This window comes from Strix uralensis, chromosome 8 (assembly GCF_047716275.1).
Source record: "Strix uralensis isolate ZFMK-TIS-50842 chromosome 8, bStrUra1, whole genome shotgun sequence".
In the NCBI taxonomy this organism is placed as follows: domain Eukaryota; kingdom Metazoa; phylum Chordata; class Aves; order Strigiformes; family Strigidae; genus Strix; species Strix uralensis.
In genome coordinates, this window is record NC_133979.1 from 16,185,210 (window position 1) to 16,206,449 (window position 21,240).

Here is a 21,240-nt window from a genome sequence, read left to right on the forward strand (position 1 = left end):
TCTAGCCTGTCTCCACCCTGCGTTCACTGCAGTTCATCCAGATTCAAGGATCTGGCCCACAAGCTGCACAATGATGGAAACATTATCAAATGCTATTTATTAGCCATCAGACATGATTATCGTGAAACTAATCTACAAGGTAATGAATTCCAAGATAAATAACTCCTAAAGACAATACTTCTGGTGCTTCAGTACCTTCATTCTTTTTAAAGGGTTATTCATTTCCCGCTGAAGTGAAGCTGCTCTCCCAGCAAGAAACGTCTGGAAAGCAGTGGCTAACAAACTCTCATACTTTTCAAGTAATGTCTTATCATCAGGAGGGTAAATTCGCCTAAAATAGGGGAAAAAAATTGAGCTTAAGATAGAAGCTGAGCTACTTATCACACTAGGAACAAAAGTAATGTAGCTAATTCACGGTCTCTTCCATAATGCACACACATCCCATCTATAACAATTACATAATATCATATCATAAAACATATACTCTGAACATTGCTCTCTAAATCTAATTCTAACTCAGTGAATACATTCATGTTTAAACCAGCAATTAGCCAGTCAAAAGAAATACAATGCAGGTCATTCCAGAGATATACCAAAACTCAGTTTTGCAGTGCTCTGAAATTTCAGTGGGTGTGAATGATGCATGCAGGTGTGAATGATTTATGGAATATTAACCAAATATTGCATGTAATATTCAGAGCCACAAAATAATTTGTATTAGCAATAAAAGGACACAAAACAGTGAAAATCTGAGCAATTGCTTTGAGTTAATGGGCATGATGTAAATTAAAGATTGAGTATGTACTACACTTGATTGCTAAATCCTCCAAATGAATGGAATCTTCCAAGGAACAGGAAGAAACAGATACTATAAGAAAAAAAAAATTCTGATACATGGATGTACAGGGTGACTCTGATTTTTCCATTAGAGCAGCTATGCCATTATTCTCTAAAATCACAGGTAAGGGGATTATGACAATATGAGAAGCAGGACTTGGTGATTTATTCATGCTCATCAAGCAACAATGGGCTTTGAAGAAAACCACTCCAATCCATTTGTCATGAATGCCTGAAACACAGCCAGAAATGATGAAGGTGGAAGACTAATTTCTAATGTACTGTAAGGAGTAATCCATAAATTAATTCTGTCTGCACTGTGCAAAGCATAGATACCATTTATATACTGACTGGCATTATGTGACTTATGTTTTTCTGGATCTTTTGTGAACTTTTTACAAGGTTCTTTTTCCTTCATTTTTAGTCTTCTCCTCCTTGAAAAGGTATCTTTCATGATGATTTTGTTGCAATGAAAAAAAGGATAGTTATGATCCCATTAGACTAAGGGCAGTTCTAGAGCAAACTGAAGATGGTTCCAGTTTGCATGAAACACCTGTAGAAGCTCTATTCTAGTTGCAGTCAACACTTTTTAATGGTGTTGATTCTACTGCTGAAAAAATGCCATAGAAAAATACTTTAAAGAAAGGATATTCATTTAAATATATGTAGAAATGCACTGCAGCTAAAGGCCGTTTCAAAGAGATATACATCTTTTCAGTTCCTCATCAATTCACAGAAAATTGAAAGCATGGCTCCTACTTTGACCACCCCAGGACTCCTACTGGAATCAGTGAGCTAGTTGTGCTTGCAGACAGACATGTGACTAAGCCAATTGCTGAGCTGAAATCCATAGATTAAATCAAAGCCTGCTGGGGTTGATAGGGGTTTCTCTGGATTTTTATTCATAAAGCAATATTACTTCATGCAGCAATACTAGCACCCAAAATTTCCATAATTCTATGGCAATGCCTGACAGAAGCTAGTCCTACTCTGCAGGAGAACATCACAAGCTAAAAATACTGCATAATGCTCAGATAAAATTTCTCTGCATCTCTAGCCAAGATTCCTTTACTTCTCAGGCTCTGCTGATTCTTTAGCCTTTCTGCAAACACTTGGTAACAAGAAAACACTGTACTGCCCTTTTACATGTGCACATTGCTCATGAACTGACACTTCACTTTTTCCTGAGGAAATAAAATATTTTTGTATTTTTATTGATTTACATCAACCAAAAAGCTAAATAAAGAGAACATTTGGCTCATTTTCAGCCAAGAACTGAATAAGCAACCTAAAATGTGATCAGTTTAAAAGTTAGACTTTAAAGTTATCGAAAAAGCAAAATGTATTAAAGCATCATGATGTTTTTTTCTTATAGTCTAAGTAGAATGAAAAAAAACTGCTTCATTGTGGGGTTTTTTGGATGTACTAGTTCCACATATGTCAAGAAAGGATGTAATTAAAACTGGGAATGTTACAAAGAAAGACTTCTTGTAAGCAAAATGTTAATTCATCAAAAATGAAAATTTCACAGAAATGTCTATTTAAATGAGAACTTTACTGGGAATTATAGAACATCTGCTCAAAAAAAAGCAGAGATGAAGAACAGCAGTAGAGGCATCATGACTAATTCGGAATAAGATAAGTGAACTCAGACATCCCATACCCTGGATGAATGTTATAAAGAGTGGGCAGATACTCTCATCATCTCTTCCCAGCCATACACCGCCCCCTTTCGCCAAATATTCATAGGCCTTCCTTTCACTTCTCATTGAAGCAAATATCAAGAAATAATAACAACAACATCATAAAACAAAAAAATTCTTGTTTTCTCGCCAATGCCTATTATAACCAACAAGTTAAAGCTTCCTTTTGAATGTATTTTACCAAGGAATCTGAAGATACTTACATTTAAGCATACTAAGATCCAAAATCAAAGTGCAGAAATATGAATATTTCAAATGCCATTCTATCAAAAATGATGGAAGCACCAATAAAGTTTCTGAACTTTTGGCAAACCTCATAGATAACATCCAGATTTTAATTTTTTTTATAGGGGAATACTCACACACCTGTATTGCCTGTCCCAGAGATAAGAATCATCGTATGTGATTATAGAACAGGTCCATAATGACAGTCATGGTTCTTGGTACGCTGGATGTGAACAATCATGTCTTTCAAGCAAATGTCTTACACAAACACTAGAGTGACTGATGTCATATGAATTCTTAAGTGCATGCAAAAATTTGGAATCAATATAAGAACTATCTGAAGAAAAACTTTACTACCTGGTGTACATGTATGTATTTTCTATGAATGCCTACACCTTTTTGGTAGAAAATTATCATCTACCACAAATATTTGTTTCTATTACTCCTAAAGAATGCACTGAATACTTCCTACTAATACAGCCAGAAATAGTTACCTGTAGTTCCCCATGTGTCTATTTTCATGCTCCTCTTTGGAAATCTGTTTACGTACTTGTGCAAGTCTTTCCTTCTAGAAATCAAGAAAATAAGACAGTTAAAACAAAGATAGCATAAGCCATGGACAAGAAACAGCACATTTTTTTCCTTCCTACCAGTTCTTCTTTTCTCCTTTCCAACGTGTGGCGCTGCTTCTCCCAGTCTGAGGAACCTGGCAACAGTTTTTTCATTGAACCTTGACCATACAGTCTTTTTTGAGCCTCAGCCTTCTGTTGAGCTAAATTTCTCCTTTTATCACTTGTCCTGAAACACAGATGATACTAAGATATGTCAATCCAATGCAGCTGAGATGAGATGCACTTTCATCTCAAGTATATCATCTGTATTTTCCAGTCAGTCATGTGTGGTTTAGGGTATAAAATTAGAATTGGAACACTCATTAAGAATTTTTTTTTAAATATTAACTTTATGGCTACAATATTTTAACATTTTAAGGTGTAGTGTAATGACTCTCTACTACAATTTAATGTACAAACATAATTGTATCTGTTTTCCTGAAGCATAGATTTTTTTCCAACATACCCCAACTACAAAGTTTTCCTGTACAGGGGTACGGCTTTTGACTGTATGTGAAACTTTGGCCAAAGCAAATTTCCTGGCCACATGCCCACGAGCGCACTCATATCCCCACTTTGAGACCTGTTTGAAAAATCATTAAAAAAGAAAGCACGAAAATTACTATTACCACTCATTTTTTGCAAGCACATGAGCAAGAAGAAAAATTAAATTTGGGTTAATTTCAATAGGAAAACTGACAGCAAAGGAAACATATTTTGAAAATATGAAGGTGGAAAAAAAGGTCTTCATTTTCTCCTAGTCCAGTTCAAATTTTGAAAAAAAATCAAAAAATAAAAAAAATCAAAGCAACAGAGAGAGCCAGACTGAAGAAAAGAGGACAAGTTTACCGTATGTTGAGAAGCTTTAATGCATTTAGCAGAACGCCTTTTTTTACATCATAGTCTATTTTTTGATCAGTTCCAAAGCTTGGGGCACGATTAATCTGAAAAAAGAAGATACAGAAGACTCAGGAATGTTCACATTCACAGGGAACACATCTATTGTAACAGGCTTTGGAGAAACCATTCTTTCAACTATAGCAGAGATTAAGAGAATACATGTTGAGAAGCTCATTTCCATTTGCATTGTTTAAAAAATAGAGCACTGCGTATCACAGATACTGGGAAACAGGAGATGTACCTTTCAGCTACCAAGTTATCCAGACACTTACAATGAACACCATTCAAGTGCTGGCACTGTGAATCGGGTCTAATCTATTCTTTGTTGTTGCAACCTGAAAATTTACCATGCAAAGTGCTGTTAAACACATTATAACAGACTATGTGCCATGTTATGATAGTCCAGCACATGAAGAGTTAAACTCTTTCCTAGTTCCCAGTCTGAAAGCAACTCTGAATACTTCTCTAAAAAGTAACAACTATATAAGGACAGAAATAAGCTGTAATTCAAGGTCTTCTCAAGTATATTTAAATAACTATTCAGATACGCTTTATAGCAACACCTAGAGATCTAACTTATTAAATCAGTACATAGTGTGAAAACATAAAATAATTAAGTCTCAGTAACAAAAAGCTTATAAGCTAAGTACAAGATAAGAGATGAAAAATGTTACCATAAATATAGAGGAACAAGGAAAATGTAACTGGGAATCAGTGAGACTAAATCACACAGCCAGGAACCTCAACCAACCACCATATAACCACTGTCAAGCTTTGGAGCCCCCGCAGAAGAACTTCAGTTTTTGGAAAGCTTTGAGGAGGGATAATGAAGTAGCCGCATCAACACTTCTAGGAACACCTTCCAGGCTGGTATAAAAATTTATACGTGAGCAATGGGTGCTAATGAGAGGCAGGAATCTCACCTCAATAGTGAAAGAGCAATGCTGGTTACAGAAGGGGCAGATACTAAAGAGCTTCAGAACTGAAAACTAATACCTTGTGCCCCATGCAAATAAGTGGAATACAGTTAGTATGTTCAAAGCAGAGGGCAAAAGAGGTTCATAAAAATCATTTTAACACTTTAGATACACTAAAGCATCTTAGAGCCTCTACAGTTGTGGGACAGAAATATTCAGGCTGGTGAGCCACCAACTGTCCTGTTGGTGAGTGTCAGATGCCCCATCACCTATGCTTATAGCCAGAGGGCACCTTCTGGCTTTGAGAATCAGCTTGTTTGCTGGTTTTGCAGACGGGCTGGCAAAGTGAACAATGGGATCTGATGCTGAAGGAAAAATCACGAAAATTCAGCAGATATAGTGGAAAAGTGAATACATTTTCTTTTCTGGAAGACTTTCATACAAATATTTAATTGACCAATGTTCTTAGGCAGACCTGTTAGTCTCTCATCGCATCACAAAGGCAATTTTTTTTTTTCCTATTCTGTATGTACTGATACAGTACATACATTTATTGACATTCATTTTTTTTTTTAAATGTGAATGTTCCACTTTCAGCTAAGCAAACATGTAAACATTCAGAGAAACGAACCCAAGGATTAAAAGCCGGTTCTCCCAACATTTCATTACAGAATACTGGCAGTTGACAAGACCACAGACACACTGCGTCTCATTTTCAACATGAAGCTTAAACAAACCACTTTAACTAGAGCTGCATTGATTAAATACAGCTGATACCTGAAATAAGTTCGAAACATACTGATTTTGAGATGCCATAACGTCTAGTCCAGGAAGGATTTATGTATGCTTAAAAACATATGCATGAAGATCCAATATGGAGCCTTATGCTTCTGTCCAGCAAATACCTACGTATGCAAAAAGCTCACTGGACTGAAAACAGAGACATAAAAATCAAGCCCCAACTTCTTAGTGAGGAGAAATGTTAGATATTGAACAAAATTATATTTTGTACCATGTATTGAATTTTTTAATGAACACGTAGCAACTAACAATGTTCTACTTTGAAATAACGTTTTTGCAATGCATTAAAAAACAGGTGAACAGACAGAAATGTATTATTAAAACTTCCAACAAATTAATTTCTAATTTTTTATGTACAATGAATCCTTAAATCCAGTGAGACTGCAGTTAGATACAAGGACTTATTTGGAACATGTAGAATGCTATGTTGGTCCAGTACTGAATTCCTAGAGATGCATAGAGACAGGCTTACGCAGCACTGAAGGACCCAACTTGAGAGCATACAGAAGTGCACACTGTTGTATTTATATTTAGTTTAGGTACTTCCTAGATTTACAATAATTGGAAGTATAATATTCTGCATTAATAAAAATGTTATAAATATGCGTTACTTATATAAGCACCAGTGAAAATTAACACTATGAGAAATGTAAAATAATTTAAATAAGTTTCTCTCCTACAGGGTGAATTTTGCCAAAAATCTACATCTAGCACTTCTGAACAAACAAAACCATACTGATTGTGTTTATTAAGCAGAAAGTTGAAGTGAGGTTAGGAAAGACATAAAAAGGCATTTCAAATGCTATTATGAGACATCACACAATCACTCCACACTAAGGTTTCTGCCACTTTAATGCAGTCATTTAAGCGGCTGAAAAGCTACAGCATTCATAGTTAAAACTGGAACACTGCTGTATCACCTGCATCCTCAATTTTTTGACGTACCATTAATGACTAATGTTTGAAATCCCAATCCTGCTGTGACCTCAATCCTGAAGAGTAACTAGAGGGGCAGTAAAAACAGTGATCCAGCTCTGGATAGCTATTGGCTTGGTGTAATATGTTTCAGGTAGCAGTAGATGCAGGTCCAGTACGAAAAAGATCCAAGCAACTGGTTACATCAGAAAGTTAATAGATAGAAATCAGGTGTGAATTTCAAGTTCATTAGGTATTCTGTACTAACTATCTATGTGTATACTTAAACTGCCTCTTGATTTAGTATGACTATGTGCAAGAACATGTCACAAACTTTTCTCTTTAACGGTCTTCATCTCTTTCATGCATCTCCCTTCTCAGAATCACAGAATCAACTAGGTTGGAAAGGACCTTGAAGATCATTCAGTCCAACCATTAACCTAGCACTGACAGTTTCCAACTACACCATATCTCTCAGTGCTATGTCAACCCTACTCTTAAACACCTCCAGGGATGGAGACTCCACCACCTCCCTGGGCAGCCCATTCCAACACCTAACAACCCGTTCTGTAAAGAAATACTTCCTAATACCTCGTCTAAACCTTCCCTGGTGCAACTTGAGGCCATTACCTCTTGTCCTATCACTTGTTACTTGGTTAAAGAGTCTCACCCCCAGCTCTCTGCAGCCTCCTTTCAGGTAGCTGTAGAGCACGACGAGGTCTCCCCTCAGCCTCCTCTTCTCCAGACTAAACAACCCCAGTTTCCTCAGCCACTCCTCGTACGACATGTGCTCCAGACCTTTCACCAGCTTTGTTGCCCTTCTCTGGACACGCTCACAACAGAAACTTCAAGACGCAGTTTTGACCGCTGACCTTAAGTGTCAGCTAAAATGTTTACTTATCATTAAGTGTAGATGAAATTATGGGAGGTATAAAAACAGGGAATATCTTCATCCAGCATTGCTATGCAATGCTTCATAACCTGAACCCACTGTGTAAATCTCTAATGTGCAAAACCACCTATACTCAAGGTAAATCTGAAAGAAACCATAATTAAAATCACAAAACAAAGGGTTTAATCCACAAATAACATTTTTAGAGCAGAAAAGCCCTCTTCAATGCCAGAAAAAAAACCATGCAGGAGATAATCTAATCTCCAGAGCATACAGATAATATGGTCCCTGCAAAGGGCACAACTAAACCGGCTACCACAACATTTTACAGTCTCACCACACAATGCCTTTTCAATGCTCCACTCAGTTGTTCTCAGAGGTGGTTAACGCTTTTTTCATTAACAGTGTCTTCATATTATAAACTACCTGAGACTTCACTCAGAGGAATAAAATAACTACATACTTCATCTAGATGACTATCTTCTGTGATCAGCACTACTCTTAAACTAGCAGCTAACTGGTTGAATCTACTCATGACTGATTTTACACCACTAATTCAGGAGTTATAGCAGTGTTGGCATCATGTTTCTTTGGAGAAACTACCTTCAAAACTTCAAATTTTCTAATCTGTTGTATATAACAATGCACAGAAAAACTGCTTGATAAACAAATTCAATATTTCTCTGTATAGACTCCTGGACATAATGTTTCTCACATCTATTATTTTTACAATATCACAGTTTTATCTCTCAAATATCTGCTTTACTGGTGATAATACTTTAGCTTCTTTACTTTCTATGACTTAATAGCCATAGAACAGAATTGTCCGCACTAGTTTTTAATTCCTCCAACTAAAATCTTCAACTTCAGTTTCATAATTAAAATTTCACTGAATATAGCACATAAAATTAATCAAACTGCTTGTAAGCACAGCCATTGCGTAGCTCAGTGTATTTCATAAATACATACTTGTCAGTAGAGGACCTCATATCTGTAATGCTCAAATTAAGAAGCATAAGTTGAAGTACGTCCTGTGAAGGATCCCATCCACAGTTACATTTGCAAAGGATTCTGATTTTACAAAAATTAAACTCTCTAAGTATGTAAGATACATCATTTTCTTCTTCACCAAGACAAGGGATAAATTTCAGTCTGGCATTTAACCCCTTTACCAAAACAGTCAAAGAGCATATTCTCACCTACCACTGCTGCAGCCTACTAACATGGAGTAGGAAAAGAAATTTTCCACTATCTGTCACACATACCTATTGAAAAGACCTTTCAAATATAAAAGAGAGATTACATGAATGACTTCATAAACCTAAAATCAATTGAATAAAATATTACATCCTTTCAATAACAGGGTTTTAATCTCTGTTCAATCTGTAGAACAGCATGAATGTTTTGGAAGGGATCTCATTCTTTATTAAAGTGATTGAGATTGCCAACAAAAAGAATTCAAAAAGCAAAAGAACTTTATAAGCCATAAAAATTCTACTACACAGAATGCCCTTGTGGCTACCATTGAGGAGATCCTTGATTAGAGACAATCATGAAGTTCACTCTAATCACACATTTTTAAACTTCACAAATTGTGAGAGTGCTAGCCACCTTTTTTCTTAGCTTAAGCAGAAGGCTGGTTTCCACAGCAGTTCAAATTAATACAAATCCAAGCTGTCATGCTCTGCCTACATCATTGTCTTGGCACTGAGGTTCACAGAGAGTAAGGAAGCTGATCCCACGATCCACACGAAGATTAACGTCACCAAAAATTATTTTTCATTGGTCCTTGATTATCTCAGGAAGGAATCCTACAAGCACCAGTGTCATCACAGGGAAGGGGGTAGGAAGCACGCCTTCCACAGAGGAGGAGAGGAGAGCAGACATCTCATAGCCAGTATATTGATCAGTTTAAGCACCACAGAACTGCCTCATACAGGGGCAGTTTCACATTTTACCCGGTCCAGTGCAACTGCAGGCTGCCACAAAGGTCTGGTGCTGCCCCTCTCTTAGTCCTGCTTTCACGTCACTTTCCCCTTTCCTGCACCAGACCAAGCGTTGTGCAGTCCCTGCGTGAGGAAGTTTTGCAGGCTGAGTGTAAAAGTATGGTTTGCTTGGAATGATAAATTAGATGTTCATCCAAACAGCAACCAAAAACATCTCATCTAACAGAAATGATCACCAGATAGAGGCAAGTTGCTAGATCAGCTCTTTGGGCAACTGCCCACAGTAACACTATATTATATATTAAATTAAACTGCACTCTTTTTAACTCTATTAACTAGAAAAGCATGGACAGTAGGAGCTACACTGAAGGCAAATATTGAGCCAGTTAAAGCCATGTGTGCTTAGTGGAATCACTGTTACTGTTTGAGAGCAAAGAGAACCCATGGACAAGTGTCAGAGAGAGGAAAAAGCCAGCAGACAGCAGGAGAAAGAGCCCCAAAAATGGCTCTCCAAGGCAACAGAGGGAGAAGCTGCCTGGGCACAAGAATCACTGAAAGGCATCTTCATTATAAATAAAAAAAAATTGAAAGGATTGAACAAAAGAGTTAGATGAGTAGTCTCATCAGTTGCTCTTCCTAATGGTAACTGTAAAGGTTCTAAATATTGTTAATCTCTTGGGACAAGGGGCAACTGAGCTTTTACAGCTTTTCTTTTATATATATACATATATAAACTCAGCACATAATTGAAATGCTGGCCATGGGAGGGCAGCATTAATGGCGCTCTGTGCTTACCTAACTGATCACTAACGCCTATGCGCCGCTCCTTTGTTAACACTGCCCCATTGACTGGTGTAGAAGTGCTTTGTGAAACAGATAATTTTTACTGAAGAATACAAGTAAAACAGGTGCTCTCTGTTGCAAACCTACAAAGAGAATAAATTATTCCTTTTCAAACTTTCAATAAGCTGCAAAAGATGTTTTAAGGAAATGTTAGTTAACGAATATTTGAAAAATCCAATGCTTTTAGAGATGCATTTTCAGGTTTCATTATGTTTTTACTGACTCTTGGGAGTAGAAGAATGGGAATCTCCCACGCTTAAAATTTATATTTACAAAGCTCAGAATTCGTATGTTAAAATTATTAACATTACATCCAGAAATTAGTAATTAACAATTCTACTCTACACAGTAATATAACTATTGTAATATTACTTTTCATACTGTTCTTATTTGGACTTCATATAACTTAAGGGAGACACTGAAGTGAGAAGTGAGCCCTTCTCAACAGAGTAACAGTGCAGGCTGCTCACCCTGATGTCAAAGATTGCTGCTTCAGGAAGAAAGAGTGTGAATTCTCAGGTTCTCTATGTATTTTAAACAAAATAAAATTTGATTTACAACATTTTTATGTATTTTGAAACATGCCAGAAAATGGAACAGTTCAAGTTTCTGTTGTATTCAGAGTAGAGAAAACATCATGGTCTGGTCAGTAGATATTTATATAATACACGTACTCTTGAAATGGCAGTCCAAGAGCTGTTGCTTGATCATGTAAGGTGGTAAACAATTCCTTCAAACAGAATGCTTTTAAATCCTCTTAACTTTTGTGACTGCTAAGAGCAATCTGAATATCGCAGGTGATTGTCTATACCTGACAAAATAACTCAAGATGTTCTCCATCAACTGTTTGAATATAATTCATGTGCTCTGTGGAAAGCTGACAGAATATGTAGCTGGCAGAATTATTTTTTTTTAATGGTTCTAATTTATAAAGAAACAGCGAGCTTATACCTGTGTGGAAACTACGGAGGCATAACAAATTCAGGTGCCCATAATGCTAGTTCAGCTACTTTTCCGATGAGAATCTCACCTCAAGTTCTCTGTATGAAGAAAAGTTTACATTTTTCCCCCTTGGCAAGTAACTTGCAGCGTATTTGCTTTGCATAGTCACCTATGTGCATTTATCAGAGCATCAGCAAGGGAGATATTTCCTTATTTCAAAACAATAACAAAAATCCCAAAAGATCATGCAAAAAGTTTTTCTAGGTATTCATTTCTCTTATTCTCTTTTTCTTCATTCAACCTTTTCACATCATGCCCCTATGCACTATTCCCGAGTTTTCCCAACCATTTCACTGTGCCTCTCTGAGAAGCACCTGACTCTGTCTTCTCTCAAAGCCCACCTCAGGTCTGCAGTTGGATCACACAATCTTAGAATATCAAGTCCAACTCCCTCTTCCACACAGGACTACCCAAAACTAAACCATACGATTAAGAGCTTCATCCAGACACTCCTTGAACTCTGACAGGCTTGACGCCATGACCATTTTTCTGGGGAAGTGACCCTCTTAGTGAAGAACCTTTTCCTAATGGCCAGTCTGAACTTCCCCTGACACAGCTTCATTCCATTTCCTCATGTCCTATTGTTGGTCACCAGAAAGAGGAGATCAGCACCTTCTCTTCCACTTCCCCCCTCGAGGAAGTTGTAGACTGCGATGAGGTCACCCCTCACCCCTTCTCCAAGCTGAAGAAGCCAAGTGACCCTTCAGCCACTCCTCATAAGTCTTGCCCTTGAGGCCTTTCACCATCTTGGTCACCCTCCTCCGGACATACTCTTAACAGTTTGATGCCCTTATATTGAGGCACCCAAAACTGCACACGGTACTCAAGGTGCGACCACACCAGTGCAATGTAGAGGGGGACAATCACGTCCCTTGACCAGCTCCTTATGATGTGCTTGATGTCCTGTCCCCAGGACACAGTTGGCCCTTTTTGCTGCCAGGGCACACTGTTGACTCATATTCTACTTCCCATCAACCCAAACCCCCAGATTTCTTTCTGCAGGGCTGCTCATCCCCCAATTTGTATGTATAACCAGAATTACCCCATACCAGGTGGAGAATCTAGCACTTTCTCTTGTTAAATTTCATACAGCTGGTGACAGCTCACAAAGCCCTCCCTTTCCAGACAAAGCAAACCCAGTTCCCCCAGCTCCTCCTCATACAGCATGTGCTCCAGCCCTCCAAGTACCTTAGCACCTTTCTGCTGAACTCATTTGTTTGTCAATGTCTATCCCTTACTCCGGGGGATAAAACTGGACAGAATAATCCATATTTTGCTGAAGATTCGTTATTTTCCACAGGCCATATTGGCTGCTGAGATGCAGAAGTTGATCTCAAACAAAAAAGATTACATTTATGCAGCCGCTTTATGAAAAACAGTATCACAGGAACAATTCAAGTGCCAATGAAACGCAATGAGATACATTTGAAATGTATTTCCACGTGGCTGTAGTCTAAGCAGTACAAGAAATGCGAATACCATTATCCTATATATTCAGCTGTTTGATACCAGCATATAATTTTACTCATGTAAGGGACTAAATATTGACTGGAATAAAGTATCTTGTTTTGTCAAATGTGATCATGGGTCAAAATCTTGAGAAGTCTTGGGCAAGAACATTAAGAAAAGTGCTTTTCCCTTAGAATATCCCTTAAAAAGAAAGTACTGTCCCTTATTTTTCATGCTGCTATCCCTTGTTTCTAGCCAAGAAATATGGTTGCTGACTAATCTGTAAGCCAGTAGTGTAGTAATCTTCATAACATACCAGCGATATTGTCCCAGGTATTCATAATAACTGGTTACCAAAGCACTGTATATACATCTGTCGGCTGAGACTAGAGTTCAATGTCCCAAGAACTGGGACATACACATGAATAAGTTGTGTTAACATAACATTAGTAATTTTATCAGGAAGGCACATCTTGAAGATTGTTGACAAAGAAAGGGTTGTGTGAGGGGCCCCAAAAGTACAAGCAAATGATGATAGCAAAGGTCTTGAAAATCCAGAGACTCGAAGGTATACACCGATCACAGTGGCCAAGTAGCGTTCACTAAAGTAATGCACCCTTGTGAACTAGATAACACTGGGTCTACGGATAACAAAGAGAACACAGCACAGAATCCAGGAAATGTAAAACAAACCACTTATGGCAAAACTTGGAGACAATGCAAAAATGCTGGTCAGTGAATGAACAGCCAGTAAGTGGACAGTGGCAGCAAATGAATAAACACAACCCTAAGTGAAGCTAAGATCAAAGAGGAAGAAACCTTCACCAGGAAGAACACAGGACACTCACAACTTGCTATAACCACTCACCTATCTTTTTCTGGAGAAGTACGACCCCTCCTGCCCCTTGTTGGCCTTTGGATCTCCAGGGGCACAGACAGGGTAAGCATAACACAAGAGAAAGGAGTAGATAACAGAAAGCTTGTGTACATGAGCTTCAGCTACTTCATTAATAGGAATCAGCAATAATTGGATACTTTGGCTTAAGATATCCAAAGTCATTTTAATGGGACTGATAGCAAAGTTTTGAATAGATTTTGCTAGTTCAGTTACACTAAGTAATAAATTTGTGGATCTGTATATAAGGTTTCTCTCACCCACATAAATCATGAGGAAAGTTGGGTACCCTGAACTTGATGCAGTTATTAAATACTTTGATAAATACCTTTCTCTCCAACGATCACAACTTTGTGATCCCAAATGAGGTTGAACAAGGCTGGAGTCCGTCCAAGAACTTCAGCTCTATTGTTTTCCTATTTACATAAAATAACCTGGCTTGGAAATTTTGGTCAAAGAGTGAAACTGGATTTTCTGGGAACTGAAGGGAGATCTAGATAGTTGCTGCTACTCAGAAAGGATGGAAGGCTGCTGGGACTGCACAGATGCTTGCCAGAAACATTTGGTGCCACAAGATGGCAATCACGCATTTCCCACAGCCCTCACTTCGGCAGAAGGTTCCGGAAGTTCAGTAGTATGAAGGAGCAGGAGAGCTACATCACATCAAGGCAATATAAACAAGTCATCTCAGGAAAGCAGAGTCATTATAATGTTGCACAATTTATTCCTTATACTAGTTTATTAAGCTATCTTTATAACAGAAAAGCTACATGAAGTATGGAAACATGAAACTAGATTTACCATCCTAATCCTAGTTTGGCAATTTTCCCATAACACTGGGAACATTCAGGGCTTTGTGATTAGTACTTGTTACTACTGTTAGAACAAATGATTCACTCCCCTAAGGGGGTTTTGGCAAGAGGGAAATGGTGGAAAGTGATAAAAGTGGAAAGCTGGGGAAAAAGCCAGAACTGGTTTAGGAAAAAAAAAAATATAGTGATATACATATACACACACACTGTATATATATTACGTAGTGTGTGTATATATATGCACTGTCTATTTGATCTTTACTATAGTATACATACAGTGTGTGTACATATACATAGTGTGTGTGTTCTGAGACTGCTGCAAAAAACACGAACAAGCACAGTAAAAATTAGTGGATGAGTATAGAAACTGAATTACTAAGTTTCAACATTTAAAATTTCTGTTAGTTTAGTGCAACATCTGGCAAAATAAGTTTGATAAGAAGGATACCTGTATCACCAAAACCAGAAAATGAAATAAGTAGACTTCTGTATTTAAAAAAAATAACCAGGTACACAACTCCAAATCCTGAAGATATTCTCCAGCAACCCAAAATACCAGAGCAGCATTTACTACTTTATGAGATCCCTCCCTCATAAACAAGGAGTCTAGGATAGCATGATTCTCCTCTGAGACCCATTATGATAAATGGTGAATCAAAACCCCTAAAATCTCCATACTGCATGTAAACATCCAAGAAGATATAGGGGTGTCCTTCAGAATGGATTCGCTACAGAGGTTGACTCACCATCTCTCACAGAAGAGGTCTGTCACCATTTGCTACAAGACTGGATGAAATGCATACATAGACCAACTTCAGTCTGTACCCAAACAACTACATACACTTATATGCAAGCTATAGGAAACCTATAGATGATAATTTGGATGTATACAGCTAAACCAAAGGGATGGTGGGCTTTGCTCGACAAAAAGAGATGTCAATATAGTACTGACTAAGTTCCTGTCATGTGCTGCTTTTCACTAGCACATCAAAGCCACCAAATATGCCTACGTCTGCATGGCAACAGTGATGGAATTTTATTCTCCTAATTAAAATTATACTGATCCCCTGAGAGAAATAAGCACGACAAAACAACTCTTGACAGTATTAGTGGCCTGAGAACAAGATTATTATTCAGTAAATTAATTGTGTACATTTTGCTCATCAGTAGACAAATCATATTCATGATTTATTGTCAATAGACAGATTTTTAATGCATTTTACTTTTTTCCTCCAGCTGTACAGCCTCCCAACCAGTTAACATAACGATATAAGACAATCTGAAAACAAGACAAGTCAACTTCGTCTATATGTTATTAATAGTGTAATTAAAGAGACACAATAGACAAACCTCAAACATTCCTGATTGAAAATGTGTGTGAGTACCACTTAAGCTTAACTGTATCAGAGGAGAAAAGTCTCTTCCAGTCCACTCACACCAATTGCACACTGAACTAGTTTCCTCTGTTTACATGGGTGCTTTTAAAAGCCACAGCAGAGAAAAAGAACACATATCCCCACAACCAGAAAATTAAGACCATACATTCACAAAAGTTGCCAGAGCTGTATTACAGAGCCATACTCATGAAGGAAATCTATGTAGCATGCAATTGCTATAAACAAGGTCCTTCAGCTACAGTAACAACTGGATTAATATCACATTTCTCATTAAAACTTTCAAAAACATCCTAAATGCAGCATTCCTCCAGGAAAAGAATAACCTTTACCTGAGTCTCCAAAAATCACTGCAAGGCAGTGTTTCCATATGGATGCTGCAGAAAAAGCACCACCTATGTACTTTTCTTTGGAAGTTTTCTTACATAGATATGAATTCAGCTGGGGCTTAGTTAACTTTACTCTTAAAAATTTACTTTACATTTATTTAAAGAGGTTTACCTCTAGGAGCCATGGTTTTAGTTTTCTGTCCAGCAGAATATCAAATCCCAGGACTTCAAAGCAGACACTGTCACTTCCTGGTGCTTGCCCTGGCCTGCACATGCGATAAGCATGAAGAACATGTGGTTCTGCAACTATGAGAGTCTTCACTACTAACTCCTGTAGGGATTTTTTTCAGAAAAATTCATCAGGAGAGAAGACACCAGTATATATCAAATTAATGTGTTTTATACTTTAATCTTTTAAATTCCATTAAAGTATCTACTAAAATAAGGTTTAAAATACCACATAATTGGTCTAGAATAAATAAGCTATTCCTATGGAGTAACAGATATATTTTTTATATAGCTCTAGAGTATATTGTTATACTTTCCATAGTACATATGTACTTTTAGATATGTAATAACTTAAATACAAAAAAAACATATTGGGAACAAAGTATAGTATAGCCAATCTTCACCCATTTCTTATTGCAATGTAATTTCTGTTCCTCACCTAAAGACACCTGGTAACATAACCACTGACTTCAACAGCGCAGGTTCAAGTCCACAGATATATGCAATGCTGACCATAATTTTGTAAATATTCACACATAAAATGCACTTTACACTCTAGAAAAGTCTCCAAGAATTTAAATGGGATAGTTCCTTTGTATCATATTACTTATGTGAATAACTGTTTGAAAGGGCTTTTGTCTCTCAGAAGAAGTTTAACATTAAATTTATAATCACACTCTGAATTTAGTCTTTTAAAAAACATAACCATTTCAAGTATGTCCTTTGTGGCATGCATGGCTGAGAATGTGGATTAATAAAGTTTCAAAAATCATTCTGGATTCCAGTAAAGTGCATGGCAGAAGCAACTAATTTTGTAAGAATACACAAAATAAAGTGTATTAGTTTTATCTTACTGAAATATCACTCCAGAATTTGGAGACATCAAGATTATTTGTTTCTAGAAACTCAGTAAACCATTTTATGGAGCGTTTGCTTCCTTTGTCTTCTGTTTCATCCCGTTCAAAGTGTTCATTATGTTTATTGACAGAGTAGTTAGTCAGATGCATATACAATTGACTCTAAAAAAAGGGAGAAAAGACATTAAAAAACCCCCTTAAATACAACTCTAGAATGGTCAATTCAAAATAATTAAAAGAAAAAAACACTTAAATCAATAATTACATAGTCAAACAGTTCATACTTACAAATATACTCATGCAGATTTAGCGTTTCTGATTTTTGGAGATTTCATCTACTAAATGTTCGAGGCTGCTTATAACAAAACCTGTGCTCGCATTTAAGCCAGTTGAAGTCAACTGCCCTACCACTCAACATCTGGTTAGGCAATATGATATATCTGCTATTTTTACAGGTCGTATATAAACAGCTACCTAAAAATGTGAAGAGCAATTATCATAACTTACAGAATTATTACACTCCGCAAGAAGCAAACAATAAAGATGATATTTTGAAGTGCTACTTTAAAAGTGCTAAAAAACACTCTGGCATCTGTTTCATAGACAATCCCACATTTCAGTTTTCACTGTACTTTATTTATGAGAAATGTTCTCATTATAGTGATACTTTAAAATATCTTTTACATATAAACTCATATGCCATGTTGGTATCTGCCAAAATTGCTCATTTTTGACTGGCTGGTAGCCATACATCAGAGGGAGGTAAATTTCAAGATATACATCATATAAATGACTGAGTGCTATAGTTCCTTTATGGAGCAAAATGTCACCAGCAATAGATTCATGTTACCAGTTGCATTTAAAAAAAAAAAGAATATTATCTTTCCAAGGCCAATCTATAAATCATGATTTGTATGTTTACATCACTTCCAGTACAGATATTCAGCTTTCCATTTCACTACTATGATGACTGTCCTCACCACAGTGACAGTCCTCTGTCATGTTTGATTCCTTACTTGAGTGTAATTGATATTCTAAGCTGACCATAAGCCTTCTGTTCCAATTCGTTTTTGATAAAACAGCCAATAGATAACACAAGCCTTCTGCTGTCATTTATTTCACTGCACTTACTTATGTTTAAAAAAACCTTAATGAAATTAACAAAACCAATCAATGTAATTGCAGGCTAATTAACAATATATTGTATTAGCACTGCAAGTAATGAATTTCTCCCATGGTTTCCAATTACTACTCTGAGAATCATTCTGAAACCTATTGGTTTTGGGTCATTATAACTGTGATCTTCACATGAAATTCAAATTATTTCAGACAAAAGCAGTTCTTTTTCAGACCACAAAAAAAAAGTGTTTTGTTAAACATCTGAACTAATCTTTCATCTGAAGTTATCTGGAACAATGTCACTGTGGAACCACAATGTCATCCAAAGAACAATGTCATTAGTGATAAGCCAGGTTATTTCATACAATAGACAAACTACAACATGAACAGTTGTGAGAACACAGAAACAACTGCCTGTTCTGTTTATCTCCTCAGAGCATATTTCAGTGCTGCTAATGCTGAGATTAGTAACAATAAAAAAATATTAAAAGCAAACTATTCCAAATATAATATTGGAACTCTTCCAAATATACCATTTGTACTGGGCTCCAAATTATACCTGCATTCTCCAAAGGTGCCCTAAGATATAGTGACAATTTTAAGTGACAAGTAGGGAAGAAGGCTCTCCATGTGTTGTCTATTGCGTAATTACAATGAAGCAGCTCTAAAAGTATATGGTATGGAAAAAGAAAGATACGGTAGCAACAGAGTACAGAGTGAGGTATAAGAAACTCAAGTCTACTGATGCCTGCCAGTGCTTCAGATCTACTTCTTTCTTAACAGACATCTGCACTTTGGTCTCTGCCAGAAGAGAGGTTACACCTCTCAACAGGGGAAGATGCTATAAGTGAACAGGAGAATTAAAGTGTCCAAAAACTTTGGCACATCCCTTAACATTTCTGGGTTCTCTGCAAGTTTACAGGCTGCCCTGCTGCATTGTCCTAGAGTTGTCAAGAACATACTCCTTTCCCTGCTGAAGCGGTCACTGACAAACAGCACCAGCAGCAGATTCCCTCATGTTCAGGGACTGCAGTGACCACTCATGCACTGGTCTTTTGTAGCACTGTTTCTGTTTTCTGCACAGGTTCCCAACACAATGGCTGAAACACTGCAGGATCCTCAGCAGAAGCTCTAAACTTCAGTGATGTTAAACAATGATCCAGCAGGAGAGAAACCTTATCCCCACTCCACCCCAAACTAAGTCTCAGATAAATACAAAAGCAATGTAACTGTTCTTGAAATTATTTTCTTTACTTGATTTTTTCTGGGTTGAATGACAGTAATTGACATCGTTTACTTTCTTTTAGGAAATATTTAAACTCTTTAGCATACACACATGAGAAGTCATATAAAATTTCTATACAGAAGCAATAATATGGCTATACTTGTGATTTTGATACAAAAGCATGAGTTAAATACCTTTCATTTTAATTTTTTCTCTTCAGTGACAATGCAAAAGTTCAGCCAGATGAATACCAAATTAAGTCTCATGTCACAACTTATTTTACTTCCTCCAAACACTACACAGGTAAAAGTCTACATTCTAATTTATTGCTTATGCATGAACTCCAACTTACCAAATTTGAGTCACTGGGGGGATGATACTTTTCTGTGCCCATTCTCACCAGTCCATCATGATATAAAAATACTTTTAATGGATCACAGGAGGTTACAAGAATATACACACGTAAATCAAATTTGTAGCCTTCCATAAGAAATGGTTTGTCAAGATATTCCTGAACAATCAAGTGATCCTGAGCTTGTAACTTTTCTCCATTTCTTATTAAAGAGATCCTGGTAAAAACAGAAGTTATTTTAAAAACATGGAACTTTGACATTACTCTTCAAAATAGATTTTCATGGTCATCCAGCCAGGTAGCGAGGCTAAAGTCTACCTACAGAAAGAAACTTGCATATCCGATTTGTAGGGTAGAGAAAAAGTCCCATTCACTTACACGGCTTTTGGTTTCCTGTCCTTTATGGTGCTTCACTGGATGAAAAAAGGCAATGAGCCATTTCAAAATAACTTTCTGCTTTCTTTGGTTCAACAGTTTGTAATAATGGGTTCCCTCTACACTTAGAAATTGTTTGGCAGAACGACCAGTCCCCAACTTCTGTGATTATTCCCCATGAAGCTCTAAAAATAGGCTTCCAGTCTTTGTCACAACTTCTGCCCGAGGTACAGGTTGCAAAGAACTTTCAGTGCTAACCTTAGTGATGATGTTTGCTAAAGCAGGACACTGATCAGTATGAATAAGAATAGGATAGGATAGGATAGGATAGGATAGGATAGGATAGGATAGATGAAGCTCAGTATTTCTATATTCCAGTTTCCCCACATCAGAATGAAAAATGGTCTATATACAGACTATAAACACGCAGTACCTAACTACACAGACTTTTAAGTAACTGTAATAGCTAATATTTTTCAGTTCATAATTATTAACCCTGAATTCCCATAGCTTTGTTGCCTTAATCTTACCCACTATTATTTATAATACATTTCAGTGTTCTGGTGCTGAATACTCCTAACATACTGAAGTACTTTCCAGGCATTTCTCTGGA

The 21,240-nt window shown here is 37.0% G+C and overlaps 1 protein-coding gene across 5 annotated transcripts in view; it reads right to left on the minus strand.

Moving 5' to 3' along the window:
* TTLL7 (tubulin tyrosine ligase like 7) overlaps positions 1-21,240 on the minus strand; it is a 76,431-nt gene that overhangs the window by 26,559 nt on the left and 28,632 nt on the right. For all 5 annotated transcript variants that reach the window (XM_074876388.1, XM_074876387.1, XM_074876386.1 and 2 more), the window contains 7 exons: positions 20,253-20,469; positions 17,554-17,718; positions 16,644-16,802; positions 4,226-4,320; positions 3,416-3,563; positions 3,260-3,333; positions 196-331 (listed from right to left, as the gene is read on the minus strand). In XM_074876388.1, the coding sequence (XP_074732489.1) occupies positions 196-331; positions 3,260-3,333; positions 3,416-3,563; positions 4,226-4,320; positions 16,644-16,802; positions 17,554-17,718; positions 20,253-20,469 (994 nt within the window). The remainder of the gene's footprint in view (positions 1-195; positions 332-3,259; positions 3,334-3,415; positions 3,564-4,225; positions 4,321-16,643; positions 16,803-17,553; positions 17,719-20,252; positions 20,470-21,240) is intronic.